Here is a 21932-nt window from a genome sequence, read left to right as displayed (position 1 = left end):
TATTTTTGTCTGCAGGAAGAGGAGGAAGAACCAGAAGGAAAAGCAAGTGATGCAGAAAGTTCTGAGAGTTCAGATGATGAAAAAGGCTGGGTTGAAGAGGTCAGGAAACAGCGCAAGCTTTTACGCCAAGAGGAAAAACTCAAGCGGCAGGAAAGGCTCAAGGAGGATCAGCAAACATTACTAAAACCTCAGTTTTTTGAGATTAAAGAAGGAGAGGAATTCAGAAGCTTCAAAGACTCTGCCAAAAAACAGAAATTAATGAAGTAAGACTAATGTTCCTATTTTAATAGGTGGGGGTGGATGATTCTCAGGTATTTCCCTACAGTGCAGGCCTACAATGTTTTGGCTTGGAAGCACTTGCTAGCAAAGCTACATTTGGTGATCCAAGGGTGTAACTTAAAGTGACATAGTCGTTGAAAGCTTTGTTTTATAGATAAACAAATACACAGATAGGACAGAGACACAAGACAAATGAAATGAATAAGATATTCCTGAGTCAGATTGAGGGATCCATTACTCGGGTTGGTGAAGTGCTGTTCTCACAGGTAACAGTGATGTCTTTTGAGACTGGTTATATTTCTCCACCAGTGTCAGTATGAGATTAACAGACTGATGTTTTCATTTGACTGTCTGAAAGGATTTAGAATGCTACATGAGTAGTCACTGTTTTGGAAGTAGGCTCAAGATGGATCAGCATGGTAAAAGAAAAATTATTTCCTGTGGGTGTTTTTATGGCATCTAGAAATTTTCAAAATCTACACTGTTTTTATAATGTCAAGACTCTGCTTTACTATTTGCAATACAAAATACCAGGCTAGGAGGGTGTTTTTTAAGTGTAGTGATTTTGGTTTGGTTTGGTTTTTTCATTTTCTTAAATTGATGATCATCTGAAATAATGGATACGTGGATAAGCATGTCAAACTAAAAAACGAGGACTTGGTTTTGAGGTGCTTAGTGGCTGCAAATCTCATTGATTTAGTTTTTTTCAGAGGTGAGTTGAGCCCTTCAGAAGATGAGATTTAACAGCATTTTATTGTTTGGAGCACAGACACTCATTAAACCTTTCAAGACAGGAGCTTCAAAGTTCTTGCAGGACAGCTGGGGCAGAGCAGAATTTTGACTAATGTTGGAAATGGTTTGTTGGTCTAGATGGATCTCATAATAAACATTTTGGTTTTATTTAGAATGAAACTATACAATCAAAGAAAAGAAAGTTAATATAAAGGGGCTGTTTCTTTATGTCACTAATGACTACAATCTAGGTTTTTTAGAAATTTTCAGGATATACATAAAGAAATACTTGATAAAATACAACATTTTTGCTAAAATGATCATGTAAAATAGATTTTAAAGTATTAGGAAGACAGTGTTCCTATGATAGTTAGATGGTCTATGATTTCCATGTTGTACTTCTAAGACCTCCTTTAAGTAGAAATAGTGGTATTTTATAAATAGGGATTTATAGCAGTTCAGCAGAACTAATTGCCGTGTTTTCCTTAGATGTTTTTTATCAACAGGTAATTTCACACAGGCATTTTGCTTTGTTTTTTTAATTGAATCTACCCACTTATTCTGAACTTTTAATTTCCTTAGATATTTCCACTAACTTTCTTCTGATTATTTTTCTTTTTTTATTTGAGCCAGAAGTGAAGCAACTTTTTGACAGTTTTTCTGCTGTGTCAGGAGAAAATCTACTCTGGATACTCTGACAAAGTATTATAGGTTAAAAATATATTTTTTTACGTTGTGATTAGGTTTATAGTCGTATTAGCTGTAACTTGGAAGGAGCCCGAAACATTGGTCAAATGACACTGTATTCTCAGTGCAAGTGAAATACATCATTACCTGTATAGCTGCAGCCTACTCATATACTATTCTTTTGTGCAAATTCAGCTGCTAAGCTCTAAAGCAAATTCTCAAGGACACTGAATTTGAAGAATAAAGATTTCATCTTGTTCAAAACATGGAAAGCTTAAATGTGAATGATGGTGTGGAAATTCGAGTGGATAAGCCAAGACAGTTGTAATGCAGAGAAACATTTAGAAAAAAATAATGCAATGTGATACAGGAGAAAGTAAATTCTTTCATTTGGATTTAAGGGAGAAAAATAATTTCTTCACCCCAGGAAAAGCAAAAGCAAATACCACAGACCTGTCCTGGAACGTGTGATGAGATAAACCATCCAAAGCCTTTTAACAGACTGCTTGTAAAGAAAGAAGAATTTGTCTTAAGATTTGCTACTAATAGATACCCTCTCGGGTAGATGCACAGATAGGATATCATGTAAAATGTAAAAAAAAAAAGGAGAGGAATTTGAGGACAGAATAGGATGACCAAAAAAATGAATGTGGTAGCATCATTTCCTTTGTTTTTTTAATTGCTGTCATTGAATTGACTTACATGGGGTTTTGTTAGCTTTGTTTAAGCAATTGGCTCTATACTTGGTGATCACTTTGTGTTCATCCAGGCATTGTTCTCAGTATGGAGTTTAGTGTTCCTCAAATTCTTAGAAAAAATTTAAAATTCAACAGCTGGTATCTGTTTCATATAATGTATATCTGATAGGATTTTGTAGTCATAATGATTTAGCCTGTGTTGTGAGCTGACTTGTTTGGTTAAGTTAGAATTCTTACATAGTAGAATTTTATGAAGAAAATAAATATGTTTTGTGCTGGTCTTATTCAGTGATAAGTAGTCAGCATAAAAGTAATTAATTCAAGTAGCATACTTAAATCTGGAAAGACTGTAGTGGCATGTACAATCTGGTGAGGCTGGCATGTTTGTCTTTGATTTGATATATCCAAGTTACGGAATGATGGTCTGTGACCAATATAATTAAGTACCTTAATACCTTCACTATGCATTTAATGGCTAGATGTTCTTTTTTTCTCTAATCATATAATGTTCTACCTGAGGAAACAGTTTATGACTTATATAAAACTGGGTGTTTCTTTTGACATGTTCCTGACTCAGCAGGGCTCCAAGCCCAACTTTTAAAGCAGTGGTGCATACTATAAATTTCTTCCTAGACCAACAGTCTACACATTTCTCTGTGCAGGAAAGCTGAAAAATCTGGTTCTATAAAACACCCTGTCTCAAATCCATCTACGTTTAATTTTCCCCTTTTGTACTCTTACACTTGCACAACAAACCTGCAAAAATCCTTGCTTTCTTTCGCTACAACAAAAAGTTTCCTACCTAGTAACTTGAAAGGAAACCATAAAAGGAAAGGATTTTTATCTGTGTGCTAAGAGTTCTTTTGATTTACTTGATGTCCCTTTAAAGAATATGTTACTGAAATTAAAATATGTCAAAATCAAAAACTATAGGAGTCATATTTTATAGAAAGTATGACAGTTAAGGTATGTGTCTTCAGAGGTGGCCAAGAAAGCCAACAAAAGCATAGTTAATATTGCTAAAGAGGTAATCCTGTTTTGTAGCAGGAAAAGTCCTGAAAAACTGTCTTCTTTTAATGAGGAAAAAAAATTGCATGGGTAATTTTTTGTTGGTTTTTACATTAGGGCAGGGGAATTTGCTTTTCATAACGCTGTGAATGTATCCCTTGAATTAATTTGTTGAGAAAGATGTAAAAAAAACCCCAGCCAAAACTGTTTGTGTATCAGTATGTAAAATTCACTATCACTTGAGGTCTGCACATTTTCAGATAAATAGAGCCATACCTATGTTCTTTCAGTAAGATTACAACCCCACAGCATGTTGCTAGTATCTACTAATTTTAATTTTTCTCCTGACTGAAGCAGTGTCTAGGCAGTCATGCTAAATAATTGCTGGGTAGTAGCCATATTTCTCCAGTTCACTTTCAAAGGGGAGAAAAATGGGACTTCACTTGAATGTAGAAATCCCACTACAATGTTGGTGACTGATCTTCTGCCACAGTTAGCTCTAAGGCTTAGCTTGTCTTTCCGATTCACACAGATGGAACAAGTTTTTACATGTACTCAATGAAAAATATACTACAGAAAAAAATACAATCAAAGTACCTAGTCATGAGAAATAAAGTAGTTCTTGACAGTAATTTTTCATTGTTAATCTGAAAAGTCTTTGTTACATAAAATGGCTCATTAACCAAAATTCAGTGGACTTCAGAGACTTCATGCACAGGCCACAGCCATGAGTTCTTCATACACAGTAAATGCTATTGATTTTGGTGGCTGCTATTTTTTTATATATATCATGTCTATTTTTCTGATGATTTATTTTCCACTTTTAAAATTGTGCAGAAAATGTCTCTTGGCCCTTTTCAGAAAGATCTAATGAGGCACTAATAGCATCTCAAATTGCAGAAACGAAATTTTTAAAGTTAGGAGAATGTCTTCTAAGCACATGCAGAGTGAGTTTGATCATACAAGCCATGTCATATTCTCTGAGGGTGCTACTTAACTCGTAGGACCTACATTGTAGGAGAAGGATGAGCCGTGTTAGGACTCACAGGTGCCTTTAGGGAGGCTGGCTGAAGCCAGCCCTGTCCCTGCCTGCCTACAGCCCTGAGCTGGAGGCTGTGTGGGAACAAGGCTCTTCTCCACTCCTCAGCTGTTCCAGTTTACAGCCCACCTTAACTGAAGTCAGAAACCATCATATGAAATACCAGCTCACAACCTGGAGCAGCTGGGGCACGTCCATGTGTCTTGCTTTTGCAGGGCATCAATTTGCAGTGAAGGAACTGAAAACGGTGTCAGTTTTGACCCCACCACCCGCCCCTGCTCCACAGAATTTGGAGTTTGGTGCCTGAGGGACAGGTTCTGCACCAGATTGCTTACAGAAACTCAGTGATAAGCACTGTGCTTGAAGTGCTTGAAGGCATATGCTTCTGTGGAGCTCCTGTCTGGGCCCAGGGTCTGTCTTTATCACATTCTCTTGTTTATATTGTACTTTTATTCAGAAGACTACTTAGACTGTTGCGGGAACAGTGTCCAAACAGGCATTTGTGTTTGGATTAAGTGGTGAAGTGATTCGTTCAGAGATTAATTCATTCTGGTGGATAGTCAAGCTTACTTCCTGCCCTCAAAAGTGTTTCCAATTCAGAAATTATAAGATTTCAAGGAAATAGAATATATCTAGCCTTACTTTTTTTTATTTGTGTAGTTTAATATCATCAACTTTTTTGGACATTTCATAGAAAACTATAGCATTAGAAGGGTGTGGTTTCTTTCTCAACTAGTAGAATCATGTTACTTTTTCAGCAGCAAAAACAATGAACTTTACATAAATTTTAAAAATGTTTCTACTGAAAGTAGTATCTGGAGGGAATGACTTGAATTTGTCTTTCTGTTTCCTTAACGTTTATTCTTTTAGTTATGACATTTCAGAGAAATTGAGATTAGTTTTGACTGCATAATCAACTCTTATTATAGTAAAAAGATGGCAAAAATAGGGACTAATGTTAGTTTTTCTCTGCAGGAAAACTCTTGAAGATCGTTTAAAGCTTGAAGAAAAACTTGGCACACTCAATGTGTCTGATACCACAGTAGGCAGCAAACAGGCGACATTCAAATTGAAGAAGGTGAGATATATATATATATATAACGTTTTTAAGATAATGTGCAAGTAACTTTAGTTTTTGCATGAAAGAACAGGAACTTAAAACCGTCAAGCAAATGTCCCTCTTCGTTTCTTTATAAGCTGCCAACCTTCAGGTTCTTGCCAAGAGAATGAAAGCCTCTGGTAGTACTCTGTGTTTATCCTGTATAACTCAGGCAACACTCATAAAGTCTTGTGTTCTGGTGGAAAACAATGGTTTGCATCTTTTAATAGTTATTTGCAGAGGTACCACCAGAAGCTTGTGGCCATGCCTGACTTCAGTGCCAACACTGATCAGATCTCAGTCCTCAGATCCAAATGCAATTCAGGGTGCTGCAATTTAGGTGTTCTCTTGGTTTAGTGTCCTGAGTGGTCTCAGCAAGATAGAAGCAGAGCTCCAAACCACCTTTGTTATTGACCTTATGGAACACAGGTCACAGGAATGAGCTCTGCTCCTATACATATATATACTCCTATATATGGAGTGTGTAGTTGACTGCTGCCTATTTACCTTTCCCAAGGGTTTTGATTTTCCATTCTGAAGAATTTTGTAGATTGCATACAGGTGATTGCTTCGTAGTGTAGGGACAGTTAAATAAATGGCTATGTGCATCTGCTACTGCTGCAGTACACTTAGGGATTTTTTTACTAGAAAATTGCTATAGAACTGAAGAGAAGATTCAATTTAAAATTTGGAGACCCATATGAATTGATACTTGACCTGACAAAATTTATTTTGGTCAAAATTGGTGTTCCTCAGGTAAACATCTTTGCTATAACACATTTCTCCTTACCACTGGTCAAATACTGTTCTCACTGGTAAAACACTGTCACAAAAATGGCTAAGTAGTTATTTAATTGTCACATTGGATATGCCTGAAGAAAAAAAAAATTATTGACTGTTTCCACCTTACTTACTTATCTGATTATTATCTGCTTGCAGATGTCCTTTTTAATCTATTTTTGATTCTCATATTCCTGGAATTTAAAATGTGTTGACTGTGGAATAAGTTGCCAATTCCTCTGCAGTGCCATGTAGGGTAACCTTTCTGGTGATTTTGCTAACTCTGTAACTGATGGTATCTTGTAGCTTATTAAATGGGCTTTGCGGGGCTTCAAAGCACAGTCTTTTTTACAGTAGCTTTAACTTAAGAAGTGCAAAGCCACAAGGTTTATTGCAGTTGGTGGTGCACACTAAACTGTCACCTTTTACTGAAAAAGACTTGGGAACAAGACAGGCTTGGGAAGAAGACAGACAGTGTTTCGGAATGTCAATTTTACTTGATTCCATCAGATAAGATACAGCTTTGAGGGTTTTCTTTAATTATGATGCTTCTAACATTTATGGATTTTCTTTTCCTGACTATTTACTGATACTGCTTTATTGAAATATGTGCCTGAAATACGAACTGTAGTCATCTACATTGAAACGATTTTTAAAAATCTAATTTAAAGAAAAATAATGCATCTGCAGTGGAGGATATTTCTCCTATCAAGACAGCAACAACGTAAGACTTAAAAGTCTTCTCTCAAATAAACACAGACTCTGTGTATATCTTCTGAAGTCCCAAGAAATGAAGCAGGGAGACCTAGGAGGAAGTCACACTATGCAGTCTTCCCACTCCTTATCAGAGGATGAAGAGTGGAAGTCGACAAGCCAAAAGAGGGATTTTAGGGTCCTTGAAATGTCACCTTCCATGATGCCCTTTCCTCAAAGGGCAGGTGTATTCAGAAGTCAGTGAAAGATTTAGTATGAGAAGGAATTGTCCCTTCCATAGGGTTGGTGTCCACTTCAACTCCTCAGTCAGTGGAACTGAGGCTGAACTTGGCTCCTGCAGGTGTGGTATATTGGCAGCCTCCTGATGCCCAGCTACCACTGACAGGTCCCGTGATGACACTGTTTGTCATTGATATTTCACAGTTTAGTTTTCAGAGAATTTGAATATAATTTCTGCAGTGTGGCAGCTTATTTTTCAATTTCAATATGCTTTATCATAGCCAACAGATCTAACAAAATAGCAGGATTTCTAAAATACCAAAATACGTACACTACCAAGACAGCTTGGAAGACATTTGAAAGCCCCAAACCTTAAAATTTCTAATGCAGATCAAGGTCATTCAGATTCAGTACACTATGAGTAGCTGTCAATATGAACTTAAGTAAGATTCATCAAGACGCTTTCCGAAGAGGTCTGGAGACAGAGAGAAGCTAACTCTATTTTCAAATGTTCTACTTGCAATGAAAATGGGAATTCATAAATTTCATCGAAGTCTAAAGACCAGCAGCTTTTTCTGCCTTGATACCAGTTTGGGCTGATTGCTACATTTGGTTTGTATCTCACCTCAGCCAAAATGTTGTCCGTGCAAGCAAACATCTAGCTCAGCTTAAATGGTGTGTGAATGGGAGACAGGGGGAGGCGAGCTGACGTGACTGCTGATGGTTACAGAATGAGATGCAGTGGGATGCAGCAGTATCCACAGTGCTAATTCTGTCACACTCTTGCTGCAGTTATCCTGAGCTGCTTGAAATTGCTCAAAATTGCTGGAGTACTTTTTGACATGGACAGTTGCCTGAGCTTGGCTAATTAAAGTGTGCTAGTTACAGTTTATGCTTAGTTAAAAGACAAGCTTTAGTCTTCCAAAGAAAATAGTAGTTTGTGGCTGTAAGAGCCATTTCATCTACACGGTATATCAAAACATCTTCCAGAATGTTTTTGATTGAGAGAAGAAGCATAAATAGAGCATATGCCATAGGAGCAGAGATTTAGAATTACTTTCACGTAGAAAGTCCTTCTAGAATTACATACAGTATATCAAACACTTTCAAGAACTCCTAAGAACACATTTTAAGAAACATTTATGCTTCAGCAAATTTAACTAATTGTCCTATCTTTTTAAAACTAAATTGTGCAATATTAAGACTGACAGATTTCAAGAAGCATTTGGACAATACTTGGGCACATAGTGTGATTCTGGCCAGGGAAACTCCTGTAGGGCCAGGGGTTGGATTCAGTGATACCTGTGGGTTTCTTCCAACTCAGTTTATTCTATTCTGTGATTAAACTTGAAAACGCTAGTTAATGAAAGCAGATACTAAATAGCCACAAATTTGGATCGATGTTCTTAAGGGTATTTACACATAAATTCTGGAGTGTATTCTTAAGCATTGTTTTTTATCCGAAATACATTATTCACTGGTTTTTGATATCTTAATGTTAAACATTTGCTCTGAAAAACTTGGAATGATAATGCCTAAGGATATCTAGAATTAACAGTTAGAGTGACACAAGATAGCATGGGGCAACTAATGGTAACATTTTCAGATTTGCTTAATAGAATTCTGACTTGATATACTGATACTGGGACAATGAGGTGATGAGTAAATTTACAGGAACCTGAGTCTATTTTTGTTTTAATATTCCAGTCAGAGCAGCAAAGGAAACAGCAGGAAGCTGAGAAACGACATCGTCAAGAGAGGAAAACTCTTCGGCGCTCTGCCAGTCATCTCAAGAGCAGACGTGGAAGAGGACAACTATTTCATTGATTTATGTTATTTTTTTAAGAAACTTTTAACCTCATTTTTCATTTGAAAAGGGACTTTTTCAAATTGGGACAAAGTACCAATGGATTTGTATTTTGGATTCATTGGTGAACACAAGACCAGAACTTCCTAAACTTTGTGTTAAATAATGAAAATTTTGTGAAAGTTGAAGTACTGACCAAAGGACACTATGAATATGGTCCATTGTGAACTCTGTTTGTTCAGAAATCACCAGCAACTGGTTATTGTGTAACCCTGGATATTTTCTGTATAAGAATTTATGTATACAACGAGGCTGCCTGTCTTTTATTTAAGAGCGGTGAGTTTCAGTTTCTGAAATCTTTGTGACTGCTTAGATAAAAGATCAAGGGTAAGTTATTTTACCTAAAAGCTTATCTTTACAAGGGCGCAACAAATTTTTCTGGTTCTTGAAGGATGACAGACAATTGTGTTTTTCAAAAACTGATTTTGGCTTTATATTCTTGGGTTGCCTTTAGTAGCAAATGGTAGAAATGGTTGTCAGGAGGACAATTGAGAATGCCTGATTTGAGTTCCTCTGAGTCATTCTGTAAGGAAACCTCTCTTGGCACACCAGTGTACAAAGGGGAAGCTCAGAAGAGCAGTCCTATTAACTTAGATTTTGTAAATACAAAACATGACCCTAATGTTTCTGTTTTGGAAAGCCAGCCATGGTTCAACAATGTTCATGTAATAAGCACTTCGGGGCCATGTCAGCAGTCTCCTATGCATCAAAAAAAGTTTAGTTAAATAAGTTAAAAAAACCCTTGAACTTAAGTAGGTCACTATTTAGCAAATAAATTAATTTTTACCTTTGATCCTAAAGGGACCTTTTTATTGCTTTTTAAAAGCCTTTATAAATTGCCTTTTTCCTAGATAAAACCTGAACTTTGGATCCAACAAGAATCAGTGAATCTCTCTGTCACTGTTAATCTTTTTAAGAGACTCATAGGTTCTTAGGTGTTTTGCTTTATAAACTGGAGAGGTATTAACCTGGTCAGGTCTCTTGGACAGTATTTATAGAATCTTGCAATTACTTCAGTAAAAGCCTTGGTTTCTCATAGCCTGATATTTTTTTGGTTTTGTTGTTAGATAATAGAAAAATTAGCCACAAGGGTAATTTTTTTCCCTCCCTAACTTAATTTTACCTGCTTTAATTCCTTCTGGTTTTAATTATATTGCTGCCTTTAGTTTAAAAAGGCCATTTCACCTGATATTTTTAATCTTTAGAAAACTTTACATTGTAGTCATCACCTCTGCCCTTGCATTCAACTAAAGGATGAGTCTCTCAAGACCTAGTTTTTTACCTCTAGCTGTCAAATTTCTGCATTGTCCATAAGCTTCTCATGCTTTTTATTTAGCACAGAACTATTCAGTTTTCCAATGTAAGTCTCACCCATGTTCTAAGTACCATTATTACTTCTCCTTATGCACTGAGATAATGTGAGTGCAGTTGCGGTTGCTTTGGAGTATGTCCCACTTTTTGAAGTGTTGTCCTTTGACATTCAAGACTTTGAAATCCAAATGCAAGTTAAAATTTGTACTAGTTCAACATCTTCCCCCTGGAGCATTATGTTATCTTTTAGAAACTGCATGTGATTCTGGTGTGCTCACATCGTACGTGGGGCTGTAGGAATGTGGTAAGGTTAACAGTGGGAACTGGCCCCCATTGTTGTTGATACAGGGAGAGTTGAGGACTGAGTGGACAGAGATGTAAGAGGCATTGGCACTTCAAAACACCTCCTTCGACCTGCTGGCAATGCTCATCCTAATGCACCCCAGGACACCACTGGCCTTTTTGGCCACAAGGGCACTGCCAGCTCCCGGACAGCCTGTTGTCCACCAGCACCCCCAGGTCCTTCTCTGCAGAGCTGCATCCCAGCAGAGCAGCCCTAGCCTGTGCTGATTATTCCTTCCAAGGGACAAGACCCTGCATTTGCCTTTGTTAATTTTGAAACTGTTCCTCTCTGCCAATCTCTCCAACCTGTTGGGATCCTTCTGAAGGGCTGCATGGCCCTCTGTGGTATTGGCCATTCCTTACAGCTTTGTGTCATCAGGGAACTTGCTGAGGAGGCTTCTCCCCTTTCATCCAGCTCATTGATGAATAAGTCAAACAATATTGAATCTTGGGGAACACTGTGGTGATAGCCCCCAACTGGGCCCTGTGCCACTGATTATAACCCTCTGGGATCTGCCATTCGGCCAGTTCTCAATCCACCTCACTGTCCACATAGGGACCTGGCATGAAGCACATTGAGATTGTTGAGATTGATTAAGCAGATTAACAGCAGGTTAAAACTGTTCTTGAACAGCTGTCTGGGGAAGATTGGAAGTTTCAGTAGAAGCTGGCATATTAATGCAACATCATTGCAAATGAATTAACCTCATCATCCAACCAAAGCAGGCATTTTTTAATTGTCAGCCTGGGTTTCATTAATGTTTTTCAGTCAACAGTCACTTCATTTTCCATACAGCAGGAATCAGTATTTATCCTGAATTACAATTCCTAGAAACTGCTGGGATCCTTTGTGACATTTAAGACTCGTACTCTTAAGGTAAGTGTGATCAGATGCTGTAGCGTCATGGAAACCCTGATTGTTTCATACGTGTGAGATCTTAGTGGTGAGAATCAGTATAAAAAACTCACTATAAATAAATGTACAGATAGTGGTTAAATGTGAGTGAAACGCTGGTGAGAATGACCTAGGTCTGATGTGTCAGCTGTACTTCAGTACTTCTTTACTCCACAGGTAATATGATTTATATCAGTTAGGCTATTAGTCATTCAACAAACATTGAACCAAAACTAATTATCTAATGTTCTTTCCAAAAATTCTATTACCAAGCCAAGAATCGTTCCATGTTCCTGTGGCTGGTATAATTGTTTGAAATTAAGAGCGTCTACCAATTTAAACAAAACAGTGGAAAAAAAAAATACTGTGCCCCACACTGCTAGTTTTTAATATCTGAACAAAAGAAACATGATTTTAAAATATTACCCTACATACATAGCAAGTGTGTGTAAAATGTATATACACATTTTTATACTCATGGGGTTTATGTATGGAGCTTAAAGCAGGTTTGAGATGTCAAGCTTCAAGGAGGAGTTGTGAGAGAGGATGGAACAGTTTTCAGATTACTCCATCTTGTTTTTCAGCAGCCTTTTATATTTGTACTCTTCATGTTTCCAGGTTTGAAAATGGGGAATATAATTTAATTCCAGGAAGAAAGAACTGTATTTCAGATGCAGGAATACAGTGAAGCAAGTACAGCTTCTTGCCTGGGTTGTGCAATGTCCACGAAAAGACTTGTGATGTTGGATTAACATCTGCAGGTATAGATGTCTGTGTACCATCAAGAGTAGTGGAGCCTTCCCTGAGGAAGAGGAATGGTTTAATGAACTTTAGAGGATTTCTCCAGCCTGATTACTCTATGACTGTTGTAGGGCATAAGGAGGAAACGTCTGTCATTAATTGACTGGAGTAATTTTCCCCCTTTGTCTCATTCTTCCACTGAATCACTCACTCGTTTTATCTTTTTATCTCTTTCTTAAAGATTAAGTACTTCTTTTGGCATATGTCCATAGCTAATATATTTTGTCTGATCTTGAGAAGTATGGGGATTTAAAACTGAATGAAAACACATAAATCTATTAATAAATTTTACCTCTTGATCATTATCTCTGTATTTCAAAGCCCATTTTACTCAACAACTGACTCTTTGTGTTGAATATGAAATAGTCCTGTCACCAAAACGAACAGTTTATAGTAAAATCTGCAGAAAATAATCAGATTTAGCACCACTTAGTTTCCTATACTGGAAGAAGAGGAATTCCTGAATTTTAAAGAATCTCTAGGTCATAGAATTCATTTGGGGTGGAAGGGACCTTAAAGATGATCTACTTTCAAGCCCCCCGCCATGGGCAGAGAACCTTCCATTAGACAATGTTGCTCAGAACCCCATCCAGCCTGGCTCTGAGCACTGTCAGGGATGAAGAGTCCACATATGCTCTGGGCAGCCTGTGCCAGTGCCTCACCACCCTCACAGTAAAGAATTTCTTCCTGATATTTAACCTAAACCCACCCCTTCAATTTAAGGCCATTCTCCCTTGTCATGCCTCTACACTCACTACATGCCCATGTGCAAAGTCCCTCTGCAGCTCTCTTGAAGGCCCCCTTTAGCTTATTGGAAGGTGCTCTAAAGTCACCTCAACCCTTCTCTCTCTGGGCTGGACAACCCCAATTCTCAGCCTGTCTTCATAAGAGATGTTCCAGCCCTGTGATCAAATTAGTGGCTCTCCTTTGTTTTGTAATTTGACCTGGATCCTTAATTCACATGGGCCCTAGTTGCAAATTTCTGTTGATAAGTGACACCTTTCTTTGTGTTTGTCCTGTAAGTAACATTTCCATACAAAATACCTGTGAGTATCGCCTGGTACAGACTGTTTTGCACTCATGTATCAGCAGAGCTAAAATAGGTTGGTTTTTATACAAGTGAATGAAAATCACGACGACCAAACCATCCACATTAGTGTAAATTCAGAAATGTGTCTTCCTGTTGCTCACTGTTTTTCAGGATCTCCATCTTCTGTTCTTTGCTTAGTGTTTTAGACTGTGGAGCATAACAAAGAAGAGAAGGTTCACCCTGAGCATGTTCAGAAAGGAATAATTTTTATCTTACGCATTAAAAAGAATTGGGTGCTGCACTTCCTTTGACAACCATATTTAATTAGACTTGAAGGACAATATTTTTGCAGTAAGATCAGCTATAAATTGAAATACTCACATTCAGTGGGGTTATGTTGAGATTGGGGTCAGCTTACCTATGCAGGCAAGGCCTTGTTCCCAGTTAATTCTTCATTGAGTGGGGGAAAAAGCAAAAATTCCATTTCCTCATTAAAGAGAAAACTAGGCAGTTAAAGTGGGAAATACCAGCCCAGCCCTAATCAGAATTTATACTCCCAATTCCTGGAACCACCCTTCCCTTCCCTACAGCAGTTTCTGACAAAGCTGCTCTCTCTTGCTTATTATCTCGTTTGAACATCTGGCTCTTACTTCTGGAGTGCCTCTTTCTACACTCCACTTTTCTCTGTTAATACCAGGATCACTGGTACAAATTTATACAGATAGAGCACAGATTTGAGAATGAGCACTAAAATGGTAATAGTAGACTGGCTGTGAATGGGCACACCTAGAGCAGAAAGGATTTGTGTGAGCCTGGAGATCCAGAGAGCCGTGGCATCAGAGGGGATTCGGAGAGCTGGTGCACACTCCTGTACATGTTATTGGCAGAAGGCAGTGCAGTGTTGTTTCTGCCCCAAAATCCACTCCTGCTCTGTGTGTATCTGTACCGCTAGCTCCACTTCACTAAGGTCTAGGTGTTCTGACTGGGATTGGTGTGTTTTATCTTTTTTTAAAGAATTTTACCAACAGCATTAGTATAATTGCAATGTAGAGTTATATACATTTAGTTACAATATGTACAATTGCACAAAACATTTAGCATTCAAAAGAATCCAAATGATATATTTTTTTTTATTTCAATCATGAATATCATGTCCTTTTCATTTACCAGCATTTCCTCTGTAAATACGTTTTCTTCTGTTTTTTAATCTTTATAATATTACCATAATATGGCGTGCATACAGCATGGGTCATGAAAGACCACATGCCTACCTGTGAGGATTTAATCATCTTAAGCAAGTGACAGTGTTGAGAAAAGTAATTATCTTGTCTATTTGAGTTCTGCTGATATTCTTGTAAACTGAATCAAAAGGGAAGTTTCATCATAGGTACTTTGTTTTTTCTCCTTTCCCAGATGTAAACTGTAGATTGCCCAATGGGACTATGACACTGTTGCACTGAAAATGAAGCAATATTTTAAACAGATCTCCACAGCAAATAAGTATCCTCTATCAGAGATGTTTTAGACAGGTTTCAACAAATCACTTTTGCACAATGTCATGGTAACTGCATTGCTGCAATTTAAGTATCACTAGAAGAAGAGTATAGATGATCGTTCTCCAGTTCTTAGGACAGGGCCTGACACTGTTCAGTGTACAAGTACAGACACAACCAAGAGTATTGTGTAACATTTCACATGTAGTTGGGGACTGGTGTCACTCATCTGGAACTTAGCCAGTGAGGGAAAGATATTAGAATGATTGGAAACTTCAGAGGCAGTTATTCCAGGAGAATTCAAAGGTGACTATCCTTGATTCCTGTAATCTGTCTCCCAGACCATGAAAAGTTCCAGTTAAAAACTGGAAGAAGATGGAAATTTCTCCAGAGCAGAGGTGAGGCACAAGGATATGTCAGGTATTCAAGAAATGCTTGCCCCCTGGAGTGGTGGGGAGGAAAGCTGCTTCAGTGATGGTATTTGGGATAGATGTGAGGGCAGGGCTGCCAGGATATGCTGGATATGTAATGTGACCAAATCAAGGAGGATTGTAGAGAGAACACTGCACCTCAGGGTGCTACAGGATGAAATGACTGAACAGTCAAGGCAGGTGGCTCCTTCCCTCCAGAGGATCTCTCTTTCCCTTCTTAAATGATGTGTACATGATGTCTACTGAAATGATTTCTAGAAGTAATGCTCAAAAGTGGATGTCTGCTTTGGCCTCTAGTGATGGTAATGTACTTCATCTTAATCACAGAAAAGTAATTGATCTCTAGTGTCAGTTACGACACTGTTTTCCCTTACCTCTGAAGATCTGGGGAATCAGAGCTCTTCAGAGAGGCAACCTCCCATGACACTGAAGGAATTTCTTATAGAAAGAAATAACTTAGGAAAAGTCAGTCTTTGGTAAAACAGTCAGTAAAGCAGCTGGAAAGAAAGGGAGAGAGGAGGTGTGGAAAATAATTTGAAATTTGGCCAAATGTTTATCTTCAAACACTTTACAATTAAAAAAAATCAATGCAAATGTCAGATTTTCAAGAGCTGAAACTAATCTGTTCTGATTTGGGGTTTTCAGTGAAAACTTTGTTTTATTTTATTGCCATTTTCCCCTAGAAGGTTATTGTCCTGAGCTGGTGTATTTTCTTGCACTTCAGGGTCTTTTAAAAACTGGATTCCTCCAGCCAGCATGGCAAGGCTGGTACAACTGGTCAGATAGAAATAGTAATGTAAACTCTTTCAGACATTTTTTCTGATTCTGCTGCCCCCCATTCTCTGCAACATCTGGAATTATTGGCGGTTAGATATTTGGGCACTATCTAATCATAAGGGCTAAAGTGCTGGGCTATATGAACCCTTTTAATCTTCCCTTCCTCCTGTGTAGGCATGTTTTTGACACCTCTTGTTATATTTTCTCTTCCCCGTCCAGCTGAGGAGGGCTGTGATAGAGGAGCCTTGGGGCACCTCGTGTCCAGCCAGAGTCAACCTGCCACTGATAGACAACCTCTTCATTTTTTCAGTCTGTCTTTAGCTGGTAAGTTTTAACAGCAAAACAATTTCTGCACTAAGTAGGAATAGTAAGAATGAAAATTTTTATCAATGCTGTTTTTCCCTAGTGTAGTTGGAATTTGGTGACAACTAACAGATAGGAGCTAAGTGGAAATGATTTCTTAATCACAGGAAGCCTTGGAGCTTCTGAATTTGGGACTCCCCTACTTCTGGCTTACTTCATGTATCACTTCATCTAGCTCACCGTACTGTGTAATGCATTTTAGGGCATCTGTACAACTAACTTCAAGATACAAAACAGGCAGAAGAACTAGATGGGCTTAAGGAGCTGTTACTGTGTAAGGTGCTTGTACAGCCAACCAACTTCTCTTTATGAGCTTGTGTTACTCCCACGGGTCAAATTTTCTGCTTCTTGGCTAGGACAAGAATTGGGACTGGCCTGCAGGTTTCCTCAGAGTTCAGGAAATCCCCAGTACAGCTCAGAAATCCTCCGGACAAGACTGTCCTAAGCTTTTGGCAGCATCCATGCCTTCAGCCTTCCCTCTACTAAGCATTCTCTGAGCGATCTTCCTGCTCTTTCTTGAAAGCCTTTTGTATGTCAGTGCATTTTAAAGCTGGTGTATGTAGGAATATCTTCAGTATTTCAGCAAGGTACCGCAGGCTCCCAGTGGATCCTAGGCAGTGTTCCTCACCACCAAGCTGAAAAGCGATAGAATCAAAACTTTCCATAGGACATTTAACTTTCTTCCATAATTATTAAGGGTCTGTAAAAGTAAAGTTGGTCACTAGGTTCAGAGAAAAGAAGTATTAAGCCCTAAGACAGAAGGACATAAATGCACAAATGACAGTAACTATTTCTGGGACGTGTCAGTCAGTTTCTAAATCAAATCATGTGAATGCCTCAAAGCAAGAAATTTGAAAGCTATTCAGTTTTCTTTGAACCCTGTTTTGCATGTGGATTTCAAGCATTGAAAGAAGGAAATTCTGTTCTGTCAATGGGATCTCATGGGTTTTAACTGGAGAAGCAGTGCTAACATGTGAGTGAGCTGTGGTGCCATTCTTCAAATCCCTCAACAACAGACCTGTATCTTAAATGAACTAAACTAGCATGTGATCATTAAGAAAGACTTTTCTCTCAATTGAAGGTTCTTACTTGCGTGCATAACTACCCAGAGGCAGAGAGTGCTAATCTGAATGACTAGTATGTGATTTTTATTGGCTTTCATGGATGCTGTTTGCATTCATTACAGAGAACCTATTGCACAGGATAACTATTACTGAATCATTTCTTAGAATTATCAAGCATAAGCCAGCTTTCATCCCACATGCAGGCTTTGAACTGTTACTGAATAAGTTTTTCAATTCATTTTCTTTGGGCTTTTGTTCCACCTGCAGATCTTGTCTTCCATCTACACAGATTCCAAAACAATGGGGTTGACCCTGCTGCTTTGGTACAAGACACACTTGTTGCTGGCATTGGAGGAGCTTTACCTGTGTTGAGATGATGTTGCCTGTATATTTATTGTGACAATGACAAGGTACTGCCTGACTTACTGGTTGCCTGTTGGTTTGGGTGCTGTTGAGGGGAAGGAGTCATGCTGGGGTAAGGAGAAGCAGCTGTGTAGGTGTTAGAACTTCCTGGCTCAGAGCTGCTGCCCTAGCCCTTAATGGTGGCTGGGCAGAGTAAACCATGGTTTCTGCTCTGCCTCAGAGGCCAAAGTCTAGCAGGGTGCTCTGCTTGGGAAATCAGATCTGCTGTATGCTTTTCACAAACCCACTTCCTGGTTGCCAAATAATTTCCCAAAGTGGAATGAGGATGCAGGGAAACACTGAAACCTGTGTAAGATTTCTGCTGTACCATCACTTCACACATATTCCCAATGTATGTGCTGTGGTGGGTCCCAAAATCAGAAGAGATGAGATGAAGACAGTGTCTCAGAACTAGAATTTGCAAATCACATAATGCAAAGAAAGATATAAGCAAACAGCGGATTACTGCATATTCCCTTATGTCCTCTTTAAAAATATTTGAAAATTTATGTGAAATGTAAGTTTGGGTTTTTTTCTCCCAGGGTCTTACTCGGAGGTTTTCTGTTATTAACAGACAAGTGCTATTGCCAGGAAAGTTGCTGAACCCCTAACTTTCAATAGTGGTCATTGGCCTTAAGTCTGGAAAACTGGAGCTGCATCTAACTACAAATACCCAAGCCTGGAAATCCCTTCTCAGAGGCAAAACAGCTTCCAGGCTTTGACTAGGTACTGTGAAAAAACCTGAAGATGCTTCCCATGGCTATATCATGTGTGTTATGAGGCTGAGCAGTCTGAAGTATTTGATGGCTCCTGCTCAAGTCATAGTGTCTACCACATATGAGTAACATCCAGTCTGTGAACCACAAGTAAAACCACTTCAGTGTAGTTCCATTAAGGTATGTTCTACAAATAAAAATTGAGAACAGGTCCTTGGAGTCCACAAATGCCTTCTGCTCCTGCAAGTCCTCTCCTTTTCCTATGCAAGATCTTCCCCTAACGTTTTTGAAATCAGAGCAACAAATGAAAATATTTCCAGCTTGTTTTAAACTGTTTCTGATAACATCTGAAGTGATTAGAGAGGAGGTTTCTTTCATTTATTTTTCATTCATTAAATGGATAGGGCTTTAAGCAACCTGGTCTGATGGAAGGTGTCTCTTGGAACTAGATGATCCAGTTCCAACCCAAACTATTCTAAAATTCTGTGAAATGCAGGTATAGCGCAAAAAATTAGAGCATAAAGGATGTGTTTGTGGAATAAAATCTTGTTGGAAGAATACCAATCTTACTGCTAGTAGTCTTGAAGGTGGTATTTCAGTCATCCTGCTGGAAAACAGAGCCTGACAGGACACAATCTCTGCTGTTCCAAAAGTACTTCCGATTTTTTTCTGTTTAAAAGTGTTGTTTTGACCTGTTTAAACTCTGACCTGAATTCCCTAGATTTTTTAGGCAGGACTCTTGAAGGATTCAGGCACCACTCACAACAGGCCAGGAAACTTGTCTCTTGCACAAACTGATTAGAGAAGTGTTCATGTCTTCAACCCTGAGCAAGAAGATATTTTGGGGATAGGGATTGCCTTGCTCAGCAAGCAGGACAGGTGTCCTTTACACAAAATTTCAGCTTGGATTGCAGAAGGAAACAAGGATTCTTCAGCCTATGGTTCAGACATCCCATTGTGAAGCATTACTCATTTGCACCCATACATACAGCAGAGGAGACTTCCAGAACTAATTCTTTGTCATGTCTCTTCTTTCTCTCTGCCCTAGCTATGACAAAACTTTTGGATAGGTTTGTCAACTGCACCTGTGAACCAGCCTTTGGCTTTCACTGCAGACATAACGAGGAAAAACTGAATTTTCCATTTTCCTGAAATCAATTCAAATAAAGCATTTTCAATTCCTAGCCCCACCTACAATAATTTTTGTTCATTTTTCTGTTCAGCACTGCAAGTCCCTTCTCTCTTCCCTCCCCCAGTAAAATTTACATGTTCTAATCCTAGCATTTACTTAAGCAACTGCAGAGGATCCTGAAATGGCTTCTCCTCCAACTGCTTTGTCTCCAGCTGGAGACAATTACCAATTTGTCCAATTCTCACCACATATATTATTAAGATCAAAGGCAGACCTCAAAACATTAGTAACTAATTTCAGTGTTATAGTTCTAATAAAATAAAAGCGCGCCACTATTAGGCAACATCTCTTTTGTATGTGGTAACTTCTTCATTGAATTCTGAGGTTTTCTTCCTTCTCAGATAGAATTAATCATAGTTGCAAGTATCTATGGATTACTGCTGCTTTTAAATTTGAAGCAGGGTGGCAGATGGGAGTAATTTGGGTATGTTCCCAGTCTCTTCTTCTGGAGAGAAGCAGAAGTGTCAATAAATTGTTTTTTCTCATTCTAATAAAATTCTGCGTCCCGTGATAGAAACTCTTATTGCAAGGGTCTCCTTTTATCACAAAGCTTGCTAGCAGATGTTGACCTATTCTTTAACAGTGCAAGCAGGAGGAAAAGAAAATGCCGCAGTTTAGTCTTCCGGAGAATAGATTTGGGCAAGCATGGAAGGAGGTAGAAGCTGAATTTAGTGTGATGCTCTGCCGTGGGGACCCAGAAGTCCAATGTAGGAGCTGTTGAAAGGGTCTGGAGAGAGAAAGGTGAGCACTGATTCCCTCTGTGGTGCAGGTCATCTAAGCCTGAGGCTTGCCACCAGTTAGCACAAGCAGACAGGAAAATCGATGATGATGAGAGGATTATGTCTGAAACCACCTTACCTGACTTGTGTCCCAGTGCTGAGATCATGGCTGGAGTAGCACCGCTCTTGCCAGCGAGATTCACAGCCTAAGAGGAGCTTGTCCCTGGGGCAGTTGGATAGGGCTACCCAGGAAAGAGAGAGGTTAAAGATACACAGGCATAGGAGCAAGATACAGAAACTGTGAGAACCTTACATCTATCTTTCCGTCTCTCCTGAGGTGTGAGCTGGAATGCTGCACTGAAGATGATCACTGACATTTCCTCTGGCTGCTTCTCTTTCATAATGAATGTGGCTGCTGCTCTTTGGGCTGTCAATGACCTCTGTTGTGGGTAACCTTTCCCTGGTGTGACCCTCCAGAAGCTGGGGGCACTGTGAGCACCATGTTGCTGCACCTCCATCAGCAAGCAGTATGCACTGCAGCTCTTGGCTTGGCCAGGGTGATTTTTGTCACTGAATCATTTTGCAGCACCATTCTCCCCATTGTCATGCCCCCAAGGCTGTCAGGCAATGGATGAGGTGACATGGTGGCAGAGTGTGTGGGTGCCTTTAGCCGGTCTCAGTGCCTGTGTGTGACAGTAAAATCCCCTGTGCATAGGCTGGGTCACTGGGGTGCTCTTGTGAGCCCCTTCTGTCTGGATGTGCTGCAAGATAAAGGGGATGTCTTAAACCACTGTGGTAAAATTCGTTAGTGCGGTTCTGCCAGAGCCTGGAGTTAAAAGAGACCTTTTCTATGTAGCAATGCCAGAAAAGATGATCACAAACAACTGGCTGTCACGGGTCTGCTCTGAAGTCCCAGTTTTTGCAACACCCCAATTTAAGCAGTTCCATGCCCCAGCAGCTCCAAGAGTACCACTCAACTGGGAAAGCGTCCTGCTCACAGGGAGAGCTTTCCTGGAGGAACTTACGTTGTGGAGCTGCAGCTGCTCCATCAGGGCAGCATGGAACAAGGCAGCCACTGCCAGAATCTCTGCCCTGGCTGCCTGCATCCTCATCCCTTGGGGTGGGCCCTTCTGCCCCTTCAGGGTCACCCATGGAGCAAATTGTTCTCTTGAGATTTTTACTTGGATATGAGTTTGACATCACCTCGGTTTGACCTTTAATCTCCAAACAATTTTTATTTCTTTTTAAGCTTAGATAATACATGGACTAGTAAT

The 21932-nt window shown here is 39.2% G+C and overlaps 1 protein-coding gene and 2 long non-coding RNA genes across 3 annotated transcripts in view; all 3 read left to right on the top strand.

The window, feature by feature from the left end:
- Window positions 1-9915, top strand: part of NOL10 (nucleolar protein 10) — a 49784-nt gene extending 39869 nt beyond the window's left edge. Inside the window, exons 19-21 of the mRNA XM_014894984.2 lie at window positions 16-263; window positions 5419-5521; window positions 8963-9915. Of these exons, the coding sequence (XP_014750470.2) occupies window positions 16-263; window positions 5419-5521; window positions 8963-9082 (471 nt within the window). The 3' untranslated portion in view covers window positions 9083-9915. The remainder of the gene's footprint in view (window positions 1-15; window positions 264-5418; window positions 5522-8962) is intronic.
- A 1598-nt stretch (window positions 9916-11513) lies between these two features.
- LOC148224503 (uncharacterized) lies at window positions 11514-12776 on the top strand. Its single transcript, XR_015802736.1, has 2 exons — window positions 11514-11652; window positions 12289-12776. It is a non-coding gene; the product is annotated as an uncharacterized LOC148224503 (long non-coding RNA).
- A 2499-nt stretch (window positions 12777-15275) lies between these two features.
- LOC106865114 (uncharacterized) lies at window positions 15276-19935 on the top strand. The gene is made up of 4 exons (XR_015802735.1): window positions 15276-15392; window positions 16422-16526; window positions 17897-18039; window positions 18574-19935. It is a non-coding gene; the product is annotated as an uncharacterized LOC106865114 (long non-coding RNA).
- Window positions 19936-21932: the final 1997 nt, after the last annotated feature.

This window comes from Sturnus vulgaris, chromosome 3 (assembly GCF_052056855.1).
Source record: "Sturnus vulgaris isolate bStuVul1 chromosome 3, bStuVul1.hap1, whole genome shotgun sequence".
NCBI classification, from domain to species: Eukaryota; Metazoa; Chordata; class Aves; order Passeriformes; family Sturnidae; genus Sturnus; species Sturnus vulgaris.
This window is presented reverse-complemented; position numbering and strand designations above follow the sequence as displayed.